Source organism: Oryza sativa, chromosome 4 (genome assembly GCF_034140825.1).
Source record: "Oryza sativa Japonica Group chromosome 4, ASM3414082v1".
NCBI classification, from domain to species: Eukaryota; Viridiplantae; Streptophyta; class Magnoliopsida; order Poales; family Poaceae; genus Oryza; species Oryza sativa.
The window spans coordinates 24,787,151-24,807,270 of NC_089038.1; the positions used below are offsets into that span (position 1 = coordinate 24,787,151).

The 20,120-nt window shown below is 46.6% G+C and overlaps 5 protein-coding genes across 6 annotated transcripts; 3 read left to right on the forward strand and 2 right to left on the reverse strand.

The window, feature by feature from the left end:
• The first annotated feature begins 3,632 nt into the window (after positions 1-3,632).
• On the forward strand, positions 3,633-5,427 carry LOC4336213 (uncharacterized). Of its 2 annotated transcripts, none has more exons than XM_015779162.3 (2): positions 3,633-5,072; positions 5,167-5,427. In XM_015779162.3, exons 1-2 carry the CDS (start codon positions 3,805-3,807, stop codon positions 5,219-5,221), a joined length of 1,323 nt encoding a protein of 440 aa, XP_015634648.1. In that variant the 5' UTR covers positions 3,633-3,804; the 3' UTR covers positions 5,222-5,427. The 2 variants fall into 2 exon arrangements, with proteins under 2 accessions (XP_015634648.1, XP_015634651.1); XM_015779165.3 differs by having other exon boundaries at positions 5,173-5,427.
• A 505-nt stretch (positions 5,428-5,932) lies between these two features.
• On the forward strand, positions 5,933-10,768 carry LOC4336214 (trihelix transcription factor GT-4). Its single transcript, XM_015780139.3, has 5 exons — positions 5,933-6,683; positions 7,653-7,691; positions 8,268-8,396; positions 8,854-9,081; positions 9,959-10,768. Exons 1-5 carry the CDS (start codon positions 5,939-5,941, stop codon positions 10,162-10,164), a joined length of 1,347 nt encoding a protein of 448 aa, XP_015635625.2. The 5' UTR covers positions 5,933-5,938; the 3' UTR covers positions 10,165-10,768.
• Positions 10,769-11,015: 247 nt separating this feature from the next.
• Positions 11,016-12,774, reverse strand: LOC4336215 (mitotic spindle checkpoint protein MAD2). The gene is made up of 6 exons (XM_015780141.3): positions 12,481-12,774; positions 12,354-12,369; positions 12,063-12,193; positions 11,720-11,944; positions 11,469-11,590; positions 11,016-11,379 (listed from the first exon to the last, which is right to left on the reverse strand). The coding sequence occupies exons 1-6, from the start codon at positions 12,551-12,553 to the stop codon at positions 11,323-11,325; spliced, it is 624 nt and encodes a 207-aa protein (XP_015635627.1). The 5' UTR covers positions 12,554-12,774; the 3' UTR covers positions 11,016-11,322.
• A 2,250-nt stretch (positions 12,775-15,024) lies between these two features.
• On the forward strand, positions 15,025-18,728 carry LOC4336216 (glyceraldehyde-3-phosphate dehydrogenase 2, cytosolic-like). The gene is made up of 12 exons (NM_001402381.1): positions 15,025-15,114; positions 15,244-15,267; positions 15,361-15,461; positions 16,005-16,120; positions 16,207-16,306; positions 16,406-16,552; positions 16,667-16,727; positions 16,818-16,915; positions 17,456-17,598; positions 17,712-17,795; positions 17,876-17,965; positions 18,356-18,728. The coding sequence occupies exons 1-12, from the start codon at positions 15,111-15,113 to the stop codon at positions 18,399-18,401; spliced, it is 1,014 nt and encodes a 337-aa protein (NP_001389310.1). The 5' UTR covers positions 15,025-15,110; the 3' UTR covers positions 18,402-18,728.
• Positions 18,729-19,017: 289 nt separating this feature from the next.
• On the reverse strand, positions 19,018-19,797 carry LOC136356114 (F-box protein At4g27050-like). Its single transcript, XM_066309648.1, has one exon. It carries the CDS (start codon positions 19,722-19,724, stop codon positions 19,155-19,157), a length of 570 nt encoding a protein of 189 aa, XP_066165745.1. The 5' UTR covers positions 19,725-19,797; the 3' UTR covers positions 19,018-19,154.
• Between the last annotated feature and the right edge of the window lie 323 nt (positions 19,798-20,120).

Genomic DNA, 20,120 nt, shown 5'->3' on the forward strand with positions numbered 1-20,120 from the left:
TTCTTTTTCAGATAGGTCCCACCTTATTACCCACTCTACACATATATACATTGTGGTGCATCTTCAATCTACTATTACCATCTTACATGGGCCCACCTTACTACCTACTTTTGCAACATACATTGAGGATGCCCTTAGAGACTTGAGGCAGACACGATCACCCACGTGGCCTAACCCCCTCGGGGGGGGGGGGGGTCGGGCCCGAGGGTGATACGGCCGCCCTTCTCTGTCTCCCCGAGGGGTCGGACCGCTCCCGTCTCGGCCCCGAGGGCCGAGGCGCCCCGACCCCTTGTGGGTTTTGCGCCGCGTATATGGGGTAGGTGAGCATAGCGGGGCTCACCTAACCACATTTATTGCGGTTTGGACGAGCGCGTCACGCCGCATGTAACGCAGTGCAGCGCGCTCGTTTATCCGGTCAGTGACCAGTCACAGACCGATCAGATCGTGGGTTAGGTGGCGACAGGCGGTCTGACGCACGCCTCGCCCCATCCCGCCAGGATGAGAGCCTCCAAGCACTCGTCCCTAGCCGGAGCCGACGTGTTAGCTCCTGGAGATGGCACGTTGGTCCCGGTCAGATATATACCAGGCTTCATCCTAACCATTACAAACAAGACATTGTATGAAGAGGGGCGAACATGCAGATTGATAAACTGACACGTGGTGGACAAGAATGACCGATTTGTGACCGGTCTGACACTGGTCATGTCGTCAGCAGACAGCCATGTTCCCACGTCGCGCCTGCTTCCGGCGGAAGTGGAGGTAGGTATGGGCCGTCCCATCAGAAGGTCATTCGGACGGCAACCATACAAGTCTCCGTCTGTTTATAAAAAGATAGGATAAGTCCCCACAAAAAGAGAGAGATGGTGCATGTGGTATCCCCTTGAGGTATAAAAGGAGGACCTTGCCCACTTAGAAGGGGATTGATTTTCGGATCCAGAAGGATCAGAGAGGGAGAGAGTAAGAGCTCTCTGGTTCTCCAGCTCTTTTGTAGCTTCTTCATACATAGATCCACAAAAACACAGGAGTAGGGTATTACGCTTCTCAGCGGCCCGAACCTGTATACATCGCCCGTGTCTTGTGTGTTTCCATTCTCGCGAACCTTCCACACACAGACTAGGAGCTTAGAATCTCACCCAGGGCCCCCGGCCGAACCGGCAAAGGGGGGCCTGCGCGGTCTCCCGGTGAGGAGCCCCCACGCTCCGTCAACTATAATTCATAACACCCTTAATCCAGAAGAGGTAGACTACACTTCAAACTCGCCATTGGGAACAAATCCTGAATCTGTTGGTATGACATTGTGGAACCCAGCAGAGATGCGAAACTGATGCACAAACTTCAAACTCGCCATGGGAATAAATCCTGAATCTGCTGGCATTAATTTCTAGAATCCAAACAGAAATGCGAAAAATTCTTGTGCACAAAAACGAAGTACTTAGATCCCCTGATAACCTCCTGGTATGTTGGGTACAATGGTAGCAAAATTCGCCGGACAATTTGATCACCTTGTGATCTAGACAGGAGCGAGGCTACCTCTCGACGACTTGAATGTACTTTTTTTTTTAATCTCAGGTGCATGACTTATCCTCCTTAAAACATGCGCCAACTTGCATCTTCACTTGCCATAACGAGATTGTATCTCAATCCAGAAGTCGTAGATCAAACTTCTAACTCGCCTTGGGAATAAAATCCTGAATCTGCTGGTACAATTTGTCAAACCCTAACAGAAACGCGAAACACTCTGGGTGCATAAAACGAAGTTGATCTCCGTGCAGAACCTCCTGGTAGACTGGCTTGTGAATGTAGCAATTTGGAACGTGAATTTGTGTTCCCCTGAACAGAACCAAAACAATGCAAGGCTTAAATCCCTGGTGCGAAGGGCGTGTGCACGTAATAATTCCAACGTGAAATTTAATTCACATGAACAGAACCGAGAAGGCTACTGAAGGCTTGGACTTTTCTCCTTCCTCGGGATGCGTGCGGAATAGATCAATGGCTTCAACCCTGCTGTTGCTTCTGATTTTCTCCTGCGTTGCTTGATGGACGTGATTCAGATCGATGTGTTGGAGCACTTGCTTAAATCGATCTGGTCGACACCGCTTCGGGTTTGCTTCACCGGTGATTCAATCTCACCGAATTGATTTCTGCGACGATGACGACGCGTTGCTGTTGCGGCCGATTCTTCGCGACGTGCGCTGCTGCTCCTTCCCCGGCGGCGTCGATGACGAGGTCAATCAGATCGATATATACTCCGATCCGAAAAATCACACCGGTGGCTGTGTGATTAGTAGATCGATCTCCAATGCTTTGATACCACTTGTTATGAAAATAGATGCACAACGAAGACACGAATTTTACGTCGAAAATCCTTGCGGGAAAAAACCATGGGCGCCGACCGGCAATGATCACTATAGAGAAATTGGATACAAACGCAGGGGATACATTGGGCTGTCGCACCCTCCCCGTGCGGCTTACAAGGGATATATATATAGCAGAAATCTAGGAGCACTAATAGGAAACTAATCCTATAAAGTAGAGTCCTATTAGATAATTAATCCGAATATATTGTGGGCCCGAAATTCGGATCACATATTTAACAGTCGCCGGCCGCGCCGCCGCTGCACCGGCCGCGCCCCCGAATGGCTGCCCTCTGAATGGCACAGAAGGAAACAAATTTCATCAAAGGGCAACTAAGTCATTTGGCTATACCGTTACCCACCGTTACCATCAAAAATGGACGGAATGGTGTGGAGGGCACGATAAAATTCGACGATGGCAGAGAGGGAGGCTCGAACTTTTTAGTGGCACAGAGGCAGACACCATCTTTTTTAATGGCATACAGGGAAAAACCTCCCCAGCCGAGCGTCCCCCACTCCCCACTCACTCGCCACCCATCCCGAACCCCGAGGTCCCCGACGCTTGCACGGAGCGCCGCAAGGCCCCGCAGCGGCGCGCCTGCCGCCCCATTCAACGTCGACCGGCACCCGCGCGCCTGGGCACCGCGATTCCGCAAGACGAATCCACGACCCGTCGTTTGCCCGTTTCCGTCGCTGCGTCGTTGGTCGGTACGGTAAGGACAGTAAGGTTTCTAAATTTTGAATACGAATCACCATTGTCGTCCCAATAGAGGAGAGTCAAGGGACGACACAGAAGGGGACGCAGGGAGATTATAGGATTGATCTCATCTCCCCATAGCGACGCGTGTGCGTTGTTGATGTGAAGACGCCGACGTTGCTCCTATGGACGGAGGTGGTGATCATCGGGCTTTATTTGGCTATGGCTAATATAAATTGATCTAATGCTAATATCAGTGAAATCTGATCTATGGATTATTTGTGGAGGCTAATAGATGCGGCGCCCCAGGGAGATTATAGGATTGATCTCATCTCCCCAGGGCGACGTGGGGATCGAACGACGTTGGTCTCTAAGGCTCTGATACCATGTGGAAAAAATCCAATTTGTTGTATTTTGTTGTTTTCTCATCTATTACATCGACTCTCTCATGGGGTATATATAGTAGTACATAGGGGATAGAGACTTGGAGTACAATATAAGTAAGAGTAGATTTATCTCTAGGATTCTATCTCTAGGATATATCTTATCTCTATATTTGCATTTGACTCTTACCTCTAACTAACAATAGTTCTAACAGTCCCTCCTTGCCACCGCGGGCCGGTCGGCCTGCCTCCACCGACGGCCGACGGCATGATCTGGTTCGGGGAATTCAAGCCGCGTGAATCGATTCCAATCTCGTGTTGTTCGTCTTGGTGGATCAGATTGGCAAGCGAGGGCTTTTGATCACTCGAGATGTCGTCGTCGTCGTCGTCACCTCGGGCGCCGGGGGACAGGAAGCGCTGCCGACGCGCCTCGGGCCCTGTGCCTCGCTGGGCGTCGCTGCCCGAAGATCTGGTGGACCTGGTGGCGTCGCGCTTGCTTGCCGGCGGCGACCTGCTGGACTACGTCCGCTTCCGAGCCGTCTGCACCAGCTGGCGGTCGGGCACCGCCTCCCCGCGCGGCCGCGGCGTCGCCGACCGGCGCTTCCACCCGCGCCGCTGGATGATGCTCCCGGAGGGCCACGGCCTCTACCCGGGCCACCCGAGCCTGCGTGGGTACGCCCGATTCCTCAACCTCGACACGGGGACCCTGGTCCGCGCCCGGATCCCGCTCCTCCGCGATGGCTACGTCGCCATCGACTCCGTCGACGGCCTCCTCCTGCTGCTGCTGGACCCCGACCCGAACCAGGAGGGCGCCGTTCGCCTCCTCCACCCTTTCACCGGCGACACCGCCGAGCTCCCGCCGCTCGGGACGGTCCTCCCGCATCTCGGCTCACGGCTGCTGGATTGCCCCGCGCCGTACAGGATCAGGAGCCTCGCGAGGGTCGTCTGCGCTTCTGTCTCCTGCAGCGCCACTGGAGCTGGAGCTGGAGCCATCACCGTCTTGCTTGCACTCTCCGTGGTGTCTCGTGTAGCCTTCGCTACTTCCCTGGACCGGCAATGGAGCCTGTCGACCTACGAATGCGTGATACTCTCTTCACCGATCGCATCCCATGGCAAGATATACCTGATGCACACAGACAGATCATGTGGCGAGAAGATGCACCAGATTCTCCGGATTGATCACCCACCTGCAGCAGCGCAGGATGGGTCGGGCTCGGGCGCAGGTCGTGCTCTACAAGAGCCAAAGCTGGTTGCCACAATCCCTGCACGCAAGCTCGACCATTTTCAAGGTCTGGTAGAATGTGGTTCAGAGATCCTGGTGCTTGGTTACAAGAACTGGTCTACGTCGCGGATTTCAGTTTTCAAACTTGCGGACCTTGTGCTGCAAAGGTTTATGCCAATAAAAAGCATCGGGGGCCATACCCTGTTCATTGGAGAAAGGAACATAAGTGTCTCTTCTAAGATACTGCCTACAGTCAAGGGTGACAATCTTGTCTACCTTAATTCAGGACTTGTGAAATACCACCTCAGTAGTGGCAGCTTGTCACTGGCAATTGATAATTGCAGCCTGTATGGCCGTGCACCGGGACCTAGTAGCCTCGTCCACTATATCTACAGCTGCTGCATTCGTAATCGGTGGTATTGACTTTATTTTCTTACTGCTTTATTTCTCCCTACTGTCGATTGTTTTTGTCCTGGGCTAGCTATTAATATTTGCATTATGTACTTGTAGGAGCAGAGGACTAATATGCAGAAAGGATGCACCAGAGTGGTTAGTGCAAGATTGAAGACTAGTTCAATAATGAGGCTAGTCCTTCCTCCCTTGTTTTCTGTACCAATACGTGATGCACCGGTCTTGAGCTAGAATTTTGCTGATAATCTTTTTTGGATCTTGCGGTTATAGATACTTTACATGCCAGATCTTCTGCTACTCACAAGCTATGTTTTGTATACTGATGAGTAAGCTGATTGCGATAATGATTGACAAGATGAATCAGCACGCTGTTGGAAAAGGGAACACTAAAATATTTAGTAGTGCCAAAACAACAAAACATGTCTGGATTTTGGCACTACGGATGTTTTGGTATGGCACTGAACCAAACAAACCCGAAGAGTTAAACTGGAACCATTCTCTTCTTCTTTTTTCCATTGATGAAGTGTACCTCCAAATATCCGACACGCAAACCCCCATCGTTTGGCTTATCGGAGGAACAAGCGAAACGACATGTTTGCAAACGAAAAATAATTTATGAGTAAAATTTTTATATACGTGTTCTTAGCAATCTAAAAGCAAAGGCTGAAAAATAAACTTTAATTAAGAAACTCTAAAATTAACTCCAAATTTAAAGTTAAAAGTTCAAATTTTAACTGATAAATATAAGTATAAGCGAAAAGATGAGGCTGGCAGTCATTCGCAGCTTCAAAAGACTAGGAATCCCCTCATGCCTATGGGCCATTAGTGAAGTTAAAGCTTGTACATTTTGATGGGCCTGACCCACTAGTCCATGCAGGCCATGGCCGGGAACTCGGGCCGGGCCGGGCCGAACGTCCACCGCATCTTCCCCGAGTCCCCCCGGTTCTCCCCGTCTCCGCTCCCCCACTGCTGCCACCACCGCTCCGGTCACCTCCCCCATCGCCGGCTTCCCCTTCGCGCACGGTGCCACTCCCCGAGCCCCGCCCCGCCCGCCGCGGCCATGCTCCTCTCCGGGCCGTCGCCGCAGCAGCCCACCCCGCCGCTGCTCCTCCCGGAGAGCAGCGGCGAGGACGGCGGCCACGACTCCTCCTCCCGCGCGGCGGCGTCGGGCGGCGGCGGCGGCCCCAAGAAGCGCGCGGAGACGTGGGTCCAGGACGAGACCCTCTGCCTCATCGCGCTGCGCCGGGAGATGGACTCCCACTTCAACACCTCCAAGTCCAACAAGCACCTCTGGGAGGCCATCTCGGCCAGGATGCGGGAGCAAGGGTTCGACCGCTCCCCGACCATGTGCACCGACAAGTGGAGGAACCTCCTCAAGGAGTTCAAGAAGGCGCGCAGCCACGCGCGGGGCGGGGGCGGTGGTGGCGTGGGCGGCGGCGGTGCGGGCACCGGCGGCGGGAATTGCCCCGCCAAGATGGCGTGCTACAAGGAGATCGACGACCTGCTCAAGCGCCGCGGGAAGCCGACGGGCGGTGGCGGCGCCGCCGTGGGGAGTGGCGCCGTCAAGAGCCCCACGGTCACCTCCAAGATCGACTCCTACCTGCAGTTCGACAAGGGTATACCTCTTCCAGAGTTTACAGTCTTCTGATTAAAATGAGCATGCCTTGCATTGATGGATCGAAGAGAGGCACTTCGAACTACTTGCATTGTCTGAAGAGCATGGGACAGCTTACAACTTTGGTATTTGTTCAATCTCTTGATGCACAACTCATAACTCAGCACAGAGCCACAGACTAACTGCAAATAGAACCCTAAACTTAGGCACTTAGCAATCAGAATTGAGTTTTCTTTACACCATGTAGCTCAGTAAGCTTGAACAGATGAACTAACAGCTGTAATAATTTTTTCAGGTAATATGAATAATAAATCTCCAGCCTGTATTCGTAGTGCATCCAGCCAAAAACCAGAAAAATAGAAGAGTTGTTGGACAAACCCCAACATGCTTGAACTGAAGCAGAACAGTAGAAAAAGTCTAGAATAAGACTCTAAACTGGACTAACAGTTATACTAATGTATGTCACTAGTCACTAGTCAGCCAATGAACTACGCAGAAAGTAATTATGCTATGCTGTGTACTTCTGACAGCTTATTAGCTAGTAATTCGCGTTGAGGGGATAAATAAATTGTCACTATAAAACTATATCCGCATCGTAGTAAACCTAAATAGCCCCTCCATGACTCTACCGGTTGTACCAGTATTATCACCACCAGTAGAAATGATCTCAACAATTGATTTATGAGTTATATCAGTAGTTGAGGTGGTAGTATAAATTGATATGATCCATTGTATTAGAAAAGATGAATGGTTTAGATTGATTCTACTTAAAGCAGAGATCATTGTAAAGTGTGCGGGCATGATTTTCACAATTGAGGGATGTAAAATAAACAGTATTGAAGTTAGGGTGGAAAAATGAAAATTAAACATAAGCAATATTTTCAGTCTTCATGCTTATACTTGCCTTCTACAGTTCTGCTTGTTTAATTCGGTTGTTTTCTCATTGACTAATATTATGACCCTTGTCTAGGTTTTGAAGATGCTAGCATTCCGTTCGGCCCTGTTGAAGGTACCAAAATGTCCACATGCAATAATTTCAGATATGCCATAGTCGTTTACTTGCTTGGCTAAGTTGTTTTGACATAGTAAATTTGATGCAAAGTCATTTGCGGACTAGTCATTTTCCCTTTTTATGGTTGACCATCCAAAAAAGTGCTCCAAAACAGTGAGTTTTTAGTGATGCCATTTTTCTTAGTGTCATAGAAGAGCTTTCAGTCCTAGCTCATTAATTTTTCTGATGGCGTATGATTTATTGTTCTCAAAATTTTGGATGAACCTAACATTTAATTTGAATTGCTCGATGTTGTTGTGGAATTGTTGAAATTCTCGCTTTCTCATATGAAGTTACAATCAAGGAGAAAAAGGCACCTGTTACTAGCACTTATAATTAGTTGTTTGACCAGTAACACCAATAAAGTATAATTTCATTTTTACCATTTTTATTATCAGATTCATGTGTTTTGTTTATCCAACTCCTGTTATCAATGATACTCTGATGTAACTGTGGTTATGAAGACAGAACCATGCATATCAGTGCATCATATATAGTTTTACTCTGATTCTTTTGCTCTTTTCTGTTTTACAGCAAGTGGTAGATCATTGCTAAGTGTCGAAGATCGACTAGAACCTGATAGTCATCCACTTGCATTAACAGCTGATGCAGTTGCAACCAATGGTGTAAATCCATGGAACTGGAGAGACACCTCTACCAATGGTACTAATCCAAATCCAAACACACTAAAAGTGATAATAATAATCTGGATATTTATGGCAGAGGAATTGGACTGGTTGGAAATATTGCTGCTTGACTGTGTACTTATGAACTTGATTCAACTTCCATTGGATAATATTTATTTTGATTGCATGAACTTCCTGTTCTGCTGAGAAATATTATTTCAAAATATTTCATAAACCACTGAATTTAACTATTTAGTCATATCTGTCATTCCTGAAATATGGATGAGCTATTGGATACTTTTTTCTTTCTAACTGTTATTGTTTCAATTTGTTTCTACGCATACGGCTAATATACACCATATACTTTATTTTTACTAATGAAGCTATAAGTTATTAATTTCAGATGGTACTAAAACTCTATAATTCTTATGTTAATTAATTCGTGGCTCCTTGTTTTAATATTCTGTATTAATCGGGAAACGTGCCTCATACAGGTGGAGATAATCAGGTTACTTTTGGTGGGAGAGTCATTTTAGTCAAGTGGGGTGATTACACTAAAAGAATAGGCATTGATGGTACTGCAGACGCAATTAAAGAAGCCATCAAATCGGCATTTGGTCTAAGAACAAGACGGGCCTTTTGGCTTGAAGATGAGGATGAGGTTGTCCGTTCCTTAGACAGGGATATGCCGGTTGGAACATACACCCTTCATCTCGATACCGGTAATCGGAAAACGTTTTCTCTGCTTATGGACAAGACTTTGTTTTCTCCACAACTAGGAATACCGTAGTAGATTATTTAGATTTGTAACAGTATTTTCTGTATTGTGGTGTTGTTGTTGTTGTTGTGTGTGGTGGGGGGATTATTTTGGAACATATGGCTTTTCAGTTTGTGACTTGGTTGGTGCAGTAGACCCTAACTAAGAACTGAAAGCAAGTGGCACCACACAGAAGATTTGCATCCATTAACTTTAAATGTGAATGCCGATTTCTTGTTTGAGATTCTTCTTGTTGAGCTAACTAGTTCATGTTGGTCATCTGTACATCTAACTAGAAAGTATGGTGCTAACTAGAAATTTCTTTTGGGGGTATTTGTATACTAGTGATGTTTGTCAGTATTTATGTTTGGATGCTGCCAATAGTGAATGACACTCTCATTACCAACAAACTGTAAAAAATATCATGTTTTATCAGTTGTAATTTACGTCTCAATTTACGATGCTATTTTGCGTCCAAGTTGCGCATTGCCAACTAAAAGATTTAGTTTTTTTTCTGAAGTTTTTTTTTTCAAACTCTACTGAAGGATGTTCATCAACACTGCTCCCTTTTGTTCCAAATATAGATTACTTTAGACTTCTCAACAATTTCCTTAGTAAGTCATTTAGGAACTTCTAAGCACTTATTCAAAAAAAATTCCTCCATGATTGTCCTTCCAAAATAGATGCTCCTTCTCTCATAAAGAAATGATACATATTTTCCAATGTAATATAAATGAAGGCCAACAAGGTCAATTTGAGTTAGTGCACAGATCTAAAACAACTTATTTTGGAATCAGATAGAGTTATATTGATTCAATCATTGCTGCATTCAATGTTCACAGGAATGACCATCAAACTATATATGTTCGAAAATGATGAGGTCCGGACAGAAGACAAGACATTCTACACTGAAGAGGACTTCCGAGACTTTCTCTCGCGGCGTGGTTGGACACTCCTCAGGGAGTATTCAGGCTACAGAATCGCCGATACTCTGGATGACCTTCGTCCTGGTGTGATTTATGAAGGGATGCGATCACTTGGTGATTGATTTGGTGACATTGCCTGACCAAGGCATATAATATATCCAAAGTAGATATGGAGCATACTCCTACCTTTTAATGCAATTTGAAGCCAAGCAAATCATGGGTTCCTGGTTATTGTAAATTTAGCTTTTGGCATCTTGACCTAAGCTAATTTTAAATGTCCATGCAGCCGAAGGGGAAAAGTTATACTGGATATACATTGGTTACCCGAAGTAAATAGCCTTGGAAGTTGGAACTTGAAAGTTGGAAATATGATCATTCAAGCTCTCTGAAGATCCAAGGTGCTTTGGCTGAGTACAAAGATTACAGCCTAAATGAGGACCTGTTAGTTGCTGCCAACAGGTCCTGGGGTTCCTCTGGTTTATATGTAAATGTAAATGTAGCTCTGTAGCATCTTGGTGTTAGTTAGTTTCCAATGTGTTTGTTACCCATGCTGATACTGGGTTTTACATTTGTCACAAATAGTCTTGGAAGCTGGAAACAAATACATTCATCAGAAGTGTAATTTGTCCGGACAACGAAGGTTGTCTGGCAAAATGTAAGATTTCTGATGGATTGTTGCAAACAGCCTTGGAAGTTCCGAAGCTGGAATAAATTCATTCAGCAGAAGTGCATTTTGTCTTGAGATTGAAGATGGTACAAAATTACTTCTAATTTAATATGCAAGTTTTGACAAGAAAAACGGTGGTCGATATAACATAAACTTTGAGGATACGGCTGTCTTGAGATTGAAGATGGTACAGAATTACTTTTAATTTAAGTGCATTTTGTTATTCACAGAGCATATGACTTCAAAACACCTTGAATCTTTTGAGATTCTGAAGTGAGAAACAACACATATAATTGAACAACACAGTGAAGAAATCGTGGCACACGATCACGATGCATTCAACTCCAGTGGTACTTTCAACCCAGGATTTCAAAGGCTGAGGAAAAAAAAATCATGGTGAAGCAGCGATACACAGTCGATTCTCCCAAAATGCGGTAAAGAACAAGAAAAGGGATTCTCCCAGAGCACACGAGTTCCGATAGGGCTAGGGCGTGAATGAACGAACGATTCACACAAGCATCACGCCTAGCAAGCTAAGCTAGCTAAATAAGCTAGCAGCAATAAACTAGCAAGGGGGTCTCCTCCTCATGGCTCCAACCTCCACCGGCGGCTTCTACTCCTCGTCCCACTCGTCGACCTTGTAGGAGACGAGCGTGTCCACCTTGTGAATCTGCCATGGCAAGAACACGGCGCTGTAACGTCAGCAATCTGGGAGAGGCAGCGAAAAAAAAGAAACGGAGTCGATTCAGTGATATTCACCTTGGTGTCGAAGGAATGCAGCTTCACCATCTGTGGATTCTCGATGAGCTTGGCGTCGCTCTCCACCCAGGTGAAGGGCACCGCGACGTCCATGTCGGTGTACGCCAGCACGTCGAATATGCCTGCAAAATCAATCAATCAATCAATCAATCAATCGACGAATGCGGATGAGCTGGGAGGAATTGGGGGGGAGAGCAGAGGCGATGAACACTGAACACTGAAGAAGTAGAGGTGGTGGTAATGGCGCTTACATGGCTCGTCGAGGCAGGGGAGGTAGGTGATGCAGGAGGCGACCTGGCGCATGATGGCCTGGATCTCCCTCATGATCTCCTTGTCGCTCTTCTCCTTGATGACACCCTTGTCGACCACCTCCGGGTCGGTCTGGATGCTGAAGTTCCACCGCTCCAGCACCTCGGAGGTGGCCTTGCTCATGATCACCAGCACGATCCTCTGCAGCTTCCCGGCCTCCAGCCACTCTGCGCGCGGCAACGCAGGAAACACAGGCAAGATCAATCAGCAGCAGCAAAAGAAAAAGAAAAAAGAAACCAAATGGAGACAGGCAGGCTAGTGATCCGGTGAGTGAGGCCAGACGACCTGAGAGCTGGGTGTTGAGGTTGGCGATGAAGGTCTTCACCCCTTCGTCCTGCGTCAGCAGCATCGTGAGGCCGTACTTCTTCACCTTGGTGAAGCTCTCCTCCGGGTACACCCCGCGGTTGTACAGGATGCTGCGCCACGCACAAACCAAGAACACAAAACACCCCGGATCAGAAATTAACCCTGAATCTGCAGCAACCGTTTTTTATATTTTTTTTCTTTCAAAGGAAACCAGCATCAGCGCAGCGGCGGCCGTCGATCCTGGCACCCGCAACCGCGCGAAGCGCGCACCTGTTCGCGGCGTAGCCTGCCACACGAGAAAAGGCATTCGATCAAACACCTATCGGGCGCGCGCACGCGTGAGAGGAGCCGAGGGCGAAAAAAAATAAAAGAAACGGAAGCGGAGATCGGCTTCTACCGAAGAACTCGCTGACGATGGCGGCGGAGCCCCGCAGCGTGATGATGTCCTTGGACGCCGTCCTCGACGCCATCTCCTGATCCGCCTCACCTTCTTAACTCCTCCTCTTGCCTCCCGTGCGGCGGCGGCGGCGGCGGCGGATGGGGGGAGAGGAAAGAGGAAAGGGGGGGAAAAGCCGGGCAAAGGCAACGGCTAGTGTGGAGCGGATCGGCTGCGGGCTGCGGCGCTTGGGAACTTGGGAGCGTTGTTTGTCGATGGGTCGTGTTGGGTCAGGTGCGGGGGAGAGAAGGTGTCGGCGTGCGGGTGGGTTTCGGGAGTTTTTAAAGGTGGGCCGGACCTGCGCTCCCAACGGTCGTGTGGGCGGTGGGCCAGTGGGCTTCGGTTGGCGCGATTCGCCCAAGCCGCGCGCTCTCTTCGAGTCCTTTACCTCTTGTTGATGATGAATTGTACTGGTACCAGTAGACTACTAGTAGAACCGTAGAAACACCATTTTCTTGGAGAAAATGCTCCTGGGTGGCTGGGTTTTTGAACTTGTTCGGACGGTTGGCCTTTAGGGCAGTCCCAACCCATAACACTAGACATAGTTTTCATAAACTCTACATCATCAAGAAATTAGTACTAGACACTACTCTTTCAATATAAACACCACTATTCCATACTTCAATTTAATGCAATTTATCTTACATGATATTTTGTGTAGAAACCATATCTCATGCAAGACATGGTTTCCTTCTCTTTCCTCATTTATTTACTTGCCACATCATTTTTTATCCTAGGTGGCAACTTATATAATGTTATGGACATCATCCTAGACATTGGGTTGGGAATACCCTTAGAAACGGAGGGAAGGTATTTGCCCTTTGCCGCCAACAACCCCTATTTGCCCTCATATTCGTCCGTTTAGCACAGTTATAACTTACCAAACAATTTTGGTTTCACCAAAAAAAATAGAGTAAAGCTGGTTAGAGTGTTCTCGCAAAATGAGCGTCTTACCAAACGAGACATCTGTTTCTTACTGTTTTTCTGGGCTTATTCGGCCGAATTGTAAATCGAAAAGTTTATTCTTCACCAGACTAAAAAAATACGCTTATTCATTATATTATCAGAGCATATCATTTGATTCACGGTTTGGAAAATTATGTTTTGAAAATACAAAAACTTATACTGTAGTCCTTCCATCACGGCACAACAACTTTTTTCCATGTCTTGTAATATAAGGTGTGTGTGCATGCATGCACATTAACTATCACCTCTTAGTCCTTTAAATTTGGTTTGTTTTAAACCATCTACCATCAAGCCCCCAATCACACTGCTTGCCTGTACGGATGTGATCTAACCGATGCGATAATCAAATTATTTCTCGGTCTTTTGCGTTAGAAGTGATTTAGCCTAACACCCATTTTGGCATGTAGGGAGTATTACTTAGACCACTCATTTTAGACATATTTTATCTTAAAATATTAAATTAACCACTATAATCGGTTATATAATGGCGATAATAATATACTCAATAATCTAAATATAGTTTTTAATATATTTGTGAACTATGTGATTCTATACTAAAAACTACCCCTATGCCTTAAAAGCCACTGACTAGCACTGACATTCTGTTTGCCTTTTGTTTGAAAGTTAATTTGGATGTATTTAAAATTCAAGTAGGATTATATTGTTTCGGTAGAGATTATTTTTCAAGAGAAAGTTTCCTTTGATTTTTTTTGGTGCAACCTTTTTTCTTTACAAAGGGAACTTTTCTAATGTTTGTTAGAAGTTTTGGTATATAGCTAACTTTTTTATTTCTCTTGTAGATTTTTTTCCTATGAAAAACCTTTATAGTTCTTTTGGTGAAAGTTCTATCAGGCCCTGCCATTTTTACTGGCACAGCTTAAGAAATGGAGCACTATGTTTGATTCATTGGCCAATGTATGCACGGTAAATTGTTAATGCATCGTATAGCAACCAATATATACAACTACCAGTTGTAGAGGAGATATCTCGTTTCAGTAACCGCCATTTTTTCACCAACCAAGTCACGTTTTAATAACATTCTAATCGAACATTTTCAATTTATAACTAAAACTAAACCAGAGGAAATGACTGTATTCTAGGACAAAATATACACGGATCAAATCACGTCTTATTAAGAAGGAATATTTCTCAGTATCGGTTCCCTTGCTCTAAATGATACTGTATCAACTATTCATAACACCGTTTATATGTTTCTTGATCAGCAGGACGATAGATCTTCAACGGCTGATTATCATCGATCTTCTTGGGGAGGAAGCCTACCTTTGCCATTATCTTTTCGTGGGCCCAAATCCAGCAGCGGTCCAACGTTTCTCTCCACCCACAGGAACCTTCTGGAAACCCACGCCCTCTCTATCCCCTCTCCCAATCCAGCGACGTGGCCGCATCTCCCACCGTCCACTTCCCCCCTCCCGATTCAAACCAACGGCCCCGATCCCATCCTTGAGCCGCGGGCACAGAGCCCTGGATCCCCCGGCGGAGCCAGTTCTATATAAAGGCGAGGCCGCCCCAGCTGGCACCACCCATTCCTCGCGTCGCATCGCACTTGTAGCTCTCGACCCCCGCATCTCATCCCTCCTCTCGCTTAGTTCAGATCGAAATCGCAAATGGGTAACTCCGCCATCTGATCCCGCTTCCTCCGATCTCGATCTGGTCTCCCCGTTCCCGTTCTGTTCTAGTGGAGTGATTTTTTTGCATTTTTTTCTGACTTTTTGCTGGTTGGTTTTTTGGCTTCTGCAGCGAAGATTAAGATCGGGATCAATGGTGAGTTGGACCTTCGTCTCCAGATCTGTGTTTTGTGCCGGTGTTTGCGGGGTTTTGGGGGTGGGTTTTGATTGTTGGATGTGGATTGTGTAGGGTTCGGGAGGATCGGGAGGCTCGTGGCCAGGGTGGCCCTGCAGAGCGACGACGTCGAGCTCGTCGCCGTCAACGACCCCTTCATCACCACCGACTACATGGTAAACCCTCCTGCCTTTTGCTTTTATCTCGTTAGCTGCACAGATTTGTGGATAGATGCGAGGGGATGTTTGGTTTGTTTTAGATCTACTATTCCAGGGGCTAGTTTGTGGGTTTAGGTGTTAGGAGGTTACAGTCACAGTGTGCTCTTGACTGGCTTGAGCTTGACCCAGCGTATTGATCTGCATACGCGAGCTAGTTTTTTGTGGCTGCTTATCATATTGTTGTCCTAATTAGATCTGTGAGTTTGGAATTTGGATATCAGTGTGTCGACCTGTCGATCAAATAGTCATTGATATGTCTTCAGATGCATTTGCACATGCAAAATCACAGATTGTGCCGGTTGCTTTAAAATTCCGCACAGCGATATGCTTTGCTGTGGTACTGGCTTCTGAGATATGTTTGCCACATCCAGCTATTTGTTTCCAGTTTGTTTTGGTTTGATAATGGCCCTTCTTAAATATCTGTGATTTTCCTTTTCATCTGAAGTGTGAATCCAATCATCTAGACAATGCGGTGATAACTTTTTTTTCAATTTCCTGCAGACATACATGTTCAAGTATGACACTGTGCACGGCCAGTGGAAGCATCATGAGGTTAAGGTGAAGGACTCCAAGACCCTTCTCTTCGGTGAGAAGGAGGTCACCGTGTTCGGCTGCAGGTTTGCTGTTTTTTTCCCTCTCTGCTGTTGTCTGATGATATCATGAGCAGTATACCATATCGCTCAACCTTAATTTCTCTGCTCAGGAACCCTGAGGAGATCCCATGGGGTGAGACTGGCGCTGAGTTTGTTGTGGAGTCCACTGGTGTTTTCACTGACAAGGACAAGGCCGCTGCTCACCTGAAGGTATTTTCTGCGAAACCCAACATGTCATTGTTTGATTGTGGTGTCATAACAATTCATATGAAGAATGATTCTCATGGTATCATATGCGTTTCAATATAGGGTGGTGCTAAGAAGGTCGTCATCTCTGCTCCCAGCAAGGATGCCCCCATGTTTGTTGTTGGTGTCAATGAGAAGGAGTACAAGCCTGACATCGACATTGTGTCCAATGCTAGCTGCACCACCAACTGCCTTGCTCCACTTGCCAAGGTGTGTTCCTCACTCATTTTCACTTGTCTACTGTTGCAAATTGTGTGGTGATGTTAAGAAATTGGTCACTACTACCATATGAAGCCTTGTCCTTATCAAATTGTCTGCCTGCAGGTTATCAATGACAGGTTTGGTATTGTTGAGGGTTTGATGACCACTGTCCATGCAATCACTGGTATGATCTTTGAAGTACCTGTGATGTTCTTCATTGTTGTGGCGTTGCTTAGCATTTCTTTGATGTAACACTGTGCTGTAATTCTTACAGCAACTCAGAAGACCGTTGATGGACCCTCGAGCAAGGACTGGAGGGGTGGAAGGGCTGCCAGTTTCAACATCATCCCTAGCAGCACTGGAGCTGCAAAGGTAATCATGAGATTTAATATTATCCCATATGCTGAGGTCAGCCTCCATGATGATTTCTGTCTGTACATATAATATAGGTGCATTAGTTAGTAATGATTAGTCGCTCACTTAAGAGTCAACTCTTTGTTAACTTCACTCGAGTTGGTAGGCTCAACCTTTGTAGCATCAACAATGATTTGTTAAAGATCTCTTTGAATGCATTAGCATTTGGTGTACATGTCAGACAAAATTTTTAAACACGTTTACTTATAATTGAAGTTAAAGCTACTGACTCCCTATCAGAGAAGGTTCAAAGTACATTGTCCTGAAGCAACTGTACTAATTTGAACACAGTTTCTGCCTCCAAATGCTTCTTTGTTTGCATCATGTTTGTTACCTTCAGCATAATCTCTGGAAGTGCAACCGTATGCATCTAAGTTGTAAATTCAAAATTTGAGATCATTATTTAAGAATTTTGTTTATAGTCTTTTCGCCTTTGTGCTAATCCTGTTTCGGGGAAATGTTTGTACATGTTTTAACTTTTGCTATAAAACTTGTTAGGCTGTCGGCAAGGTGCTTCCTGCTCTCAATGGAAAGTTGACTGGTATGGCTTTCCGTGTTCCAACCGTGGATGTCTCTGTCGTTGATTTGACTGTCAGGCTTGAGAAGCCAGCATCCTATGATCAGATTAAGGCAGCTATCAAGTAAGTGTAGCATAAATTAGAATTGCCCTTACAGAAAGTGAAGAGGCTAAAGTATTGGGTACCAGAACGTCATCTAAGACTAGCAATTGACTTTTGTTTGTTCTGTTTTCTAGGGAGGAGTCTGAGGGGAAACTCAAGGGTATTCTGGGTTACGTTGAGGAGGACCTTGTTTCCACAGACTTCCAGGGTGACAACAGGTGGAGATCTGTTTAAATTCGTCTTGTATTTGGATACTCGGTTACTCGAAGCCCCTGACCTCTTTTGCTCTGTGTAACAGGTCAAGCATCTTTGATGCAAAGGCCGGTATTGCTCTCAATGACAACTTTGTTAAGCTTGTGTCTTGGTATGACAACGAATGGGGATACAGGTAATCATTTCTATGTGCATTAGAAAGCTATACTTGTTTTTTAGTTCATGGTTGTTTGGTTCATATCGCGTAGGCTAGCTCTCCATTAGAAAGCTATACTGGCTGTTTTGTTCATATCCTTGGAATTTTAACATGTTCTATGGTAGTTCTCTGAACTACATTACCTTGGTCAGGTTGAACCCTTGTTTTCTAATGTATTACTGGTTAGTTGCAGTTCTTAACACAAACTGGATCACACTCCAGTGTGCCCTCTTTCTTTTGCTAGTTGGATTCAATATTAGAGAATTCTGCACTAGTATCTTTTTGCCATACTGTTCAAATAATTCGTACCCACTCCATTTTATTACTGTCCAAATAATTCGTACATTAACCCACTCCTTTTTATTTCAGCTCTCGCGTTGTTGACCTGATCCGTCACATGTACAACACCCAGTAGAAGATGGTCACTCTTTCGGAAGAAATGGAGTAGAGTGCTACTGAAAATAAGTCGGACCTTTTGCGAGCTACTCCAGTAGAGCTTCATTAGCTGTATGCTGCCTTTTGTTTTTGCTGGCTTTTCGCATGATGTTTTATTAAAACTCGATGTAATGTTAATTTGTGTACTTCATCTCCGGCACTTTATAAATCGTGGTTTTTGAATTTGAAAGTTCAAGTGGCATTAGACGAATAATTTCTTGAGGATTAGTTGGCTGCGCTGTTGATTGTAGATGCTTGGTTCATATCCATAGTTGTTGATATTCACGGCACGGGTTTGCTGAAAAAATGTCGCCTTTTTTTCTGCTTGATTTCAGTCGGATTCTTTCGTCTGATCGCTCAAGTGCTCGCTTGCTCTCTGCTCCGACTACATTGGCCCGCCGCCATGTACTCGGTTGCTCTTTTTTTACAGCCAAACGTGCGAAGTGTTTTCATCTCCTTTTTTAGAAAGGAGCCTGGGGCCCTGCTTTTTTATAGAAGGCAAATCCTTTTTATAGAAAGCAAATAGAGTAACCAATTTATCGCTGGGGACTCCAGCTGAAGGACACTCGCAGCTAGCGCCCAAAACAGAGAACTTGGCTATCGGAAACAACACTAACCAGTCCCGACTCTTGCTGGACGAGGGTCGTTGAATAACTTCACGAATGTTGTCTACCAAAGACTGGGTCGGAATTTCTTCAGCTTTCAAAAGTGGCGATGAGTTTGCAGCGAAAAATCATATCATTTCTGACACGGCGGACACGCGGGCCGCGCCTAGCTTAACGCACTCGACGTGCAGGCGCGTGAGGCCCGCGAACACGCGGGGATACTTGTCGCGGTAGGACGCGAGGCGCGCCCCTTGCCTAGCGACGTCCCTGCCCGCGCACAGAAGCTCCGGCTTCTCCGACGAGACGGTGAACCACAGGTCGTGGATCCTGCGGCCGCGGGCCATGGCGTCGTCGACCGCGCGGACGATGCCGACCGACTTGTCCCTCGAGAAGAAGCTCAGGCCCAGGCGGCGGATGGCGTGCCGGCTCTCGTGCGCTGCCAGGATGCTCTGCACCGCGCGCACCATCGCGTGGTTGCTCCTCGCGGACTCGGATAGGGTGGATGTGAAGCCGTCGTCGGGGTCGTCGTCGGGGTCGGGTGCGAAGGAGTCGACGTCCAGCTCGATGTTGGCGAGCATGCCGGGGACGCGGCTCCACCGCCTCGAGAGGAGGCTGCATCGCACGGCGTCCCGTGTGTCCAGCTTGTCCAGGATGAGGAGCAGGACGTCGTCGGGCAGATCGCTCAGCAGCGTCGTCATCGTGTTTTTGTCGCGGTCTGGCGTTCGTTACCTGTGGCGCGCGCGCGAGACCGAGAGCAAGCGCCGGCCCGCGCCTATATCTTTCTCGTTTATATGTCCGCGAGACGCCGAGACCGCGACGTTTGGTCGTCTGCCGCTGCAATGCTGCATGCTTTAGTCGTCTTGACTCGTTTCCGATTCCATATTTTCGCCACCAGAATCCCGACGACCGACGTGGGAGGTGGCAGGAGGCGACTGGTTGGTTGACAGACCCAGATTGGAATATGGGCTGGATTCACTCGTTCCAAGTTCGGCCCATGCCAAAACAGCCCACTTCATCGAATTGGATCACAATTCCTGATTTCCAAGCCCAATATACCTATAATCCATACGGGTTATTACTTTGAGATATTCTGT

Bases quoted from the DNA above. Each gene is read 5' to 3' on its own strand.
- LOC4336216 (NM_001402381.1), top strand. The intron at 16,916-17,455 runs GTAATCATGAGA...AAAACTTGTTAG, and splicing joins GCAGCACTGGAGCTGCAAAG to GCTGTCGGCAAGGTGCTTCC. The intron at 17,796-17,875 runs GTGGAGATCTGT...TCTGTGTAACAG, and splicing joins GACTTCCAGGGTGACAACAG to GTCAAGCATCTTTGATGCAA.
- LOC136356114 (XM_066309648.1), bottom strand. From the start codon at position 19,724: ATGACGACGCTGCTGAGCGATCTGCCCGACGACGTCCTGCTCCTCATC.
- LOC4336214 (XM_015780139.3), top strand. From the start codon at position 5,939: ATGCAGGCCATGGCCGGGAACTCGGGCCGGGCCGGGCCGAACGTCCAC. The intron at 7,692-8,267 runs GTACCAAAATGT...TCTGTTTTACAG, and splicing joins TCCGTTCGGCCCTGTTGAAG to CAAGTGGTAGATCATTGCTA. The intron at 8,397-8,853 runs GTACTAATCCAA...TGCCTCATACAG, and splicing joins GAGAGACACCTCTACCAATG to GTGGAGATAATCAGGTTACT.
- LOC4336215 (XM_015780141.3), bottom strand. From the start codon at position 12,553: ATGGCGTCGAGGACGGCGTCCAAGGACATCATCACGCTGCGGGGCTCC. The intron at 11,945-12,062 runs GTCGTCTGGCCT...TGCCGCGCGCAG, and splicing joins CCTCAACACCCAGCTCTCAG to AGTGGCTGGAGGCCGGGAAG. The intron at 11,380-11,468 runs GTGAATATCACT...TTGCCATGGCAG, and splicing joins TGCATTCCTTCGACACCAAG to ATTCACAAGGTGGACACGCT.
- LOC4336213 (XM_015779162.3), top strand. From the start codon at position 3,805: ATGTCGTCGTCGTCGTCGTCACCTCGGGCGCCGGGGGACAGGAAGCGC. The intron at 5,073-5,166 runs GTATTGACTTTA...ATGTACTTGTAG, and splicing joins TGCTGCATTCGTAATCGGTG to GAGCAGAGGACTAATATGCA.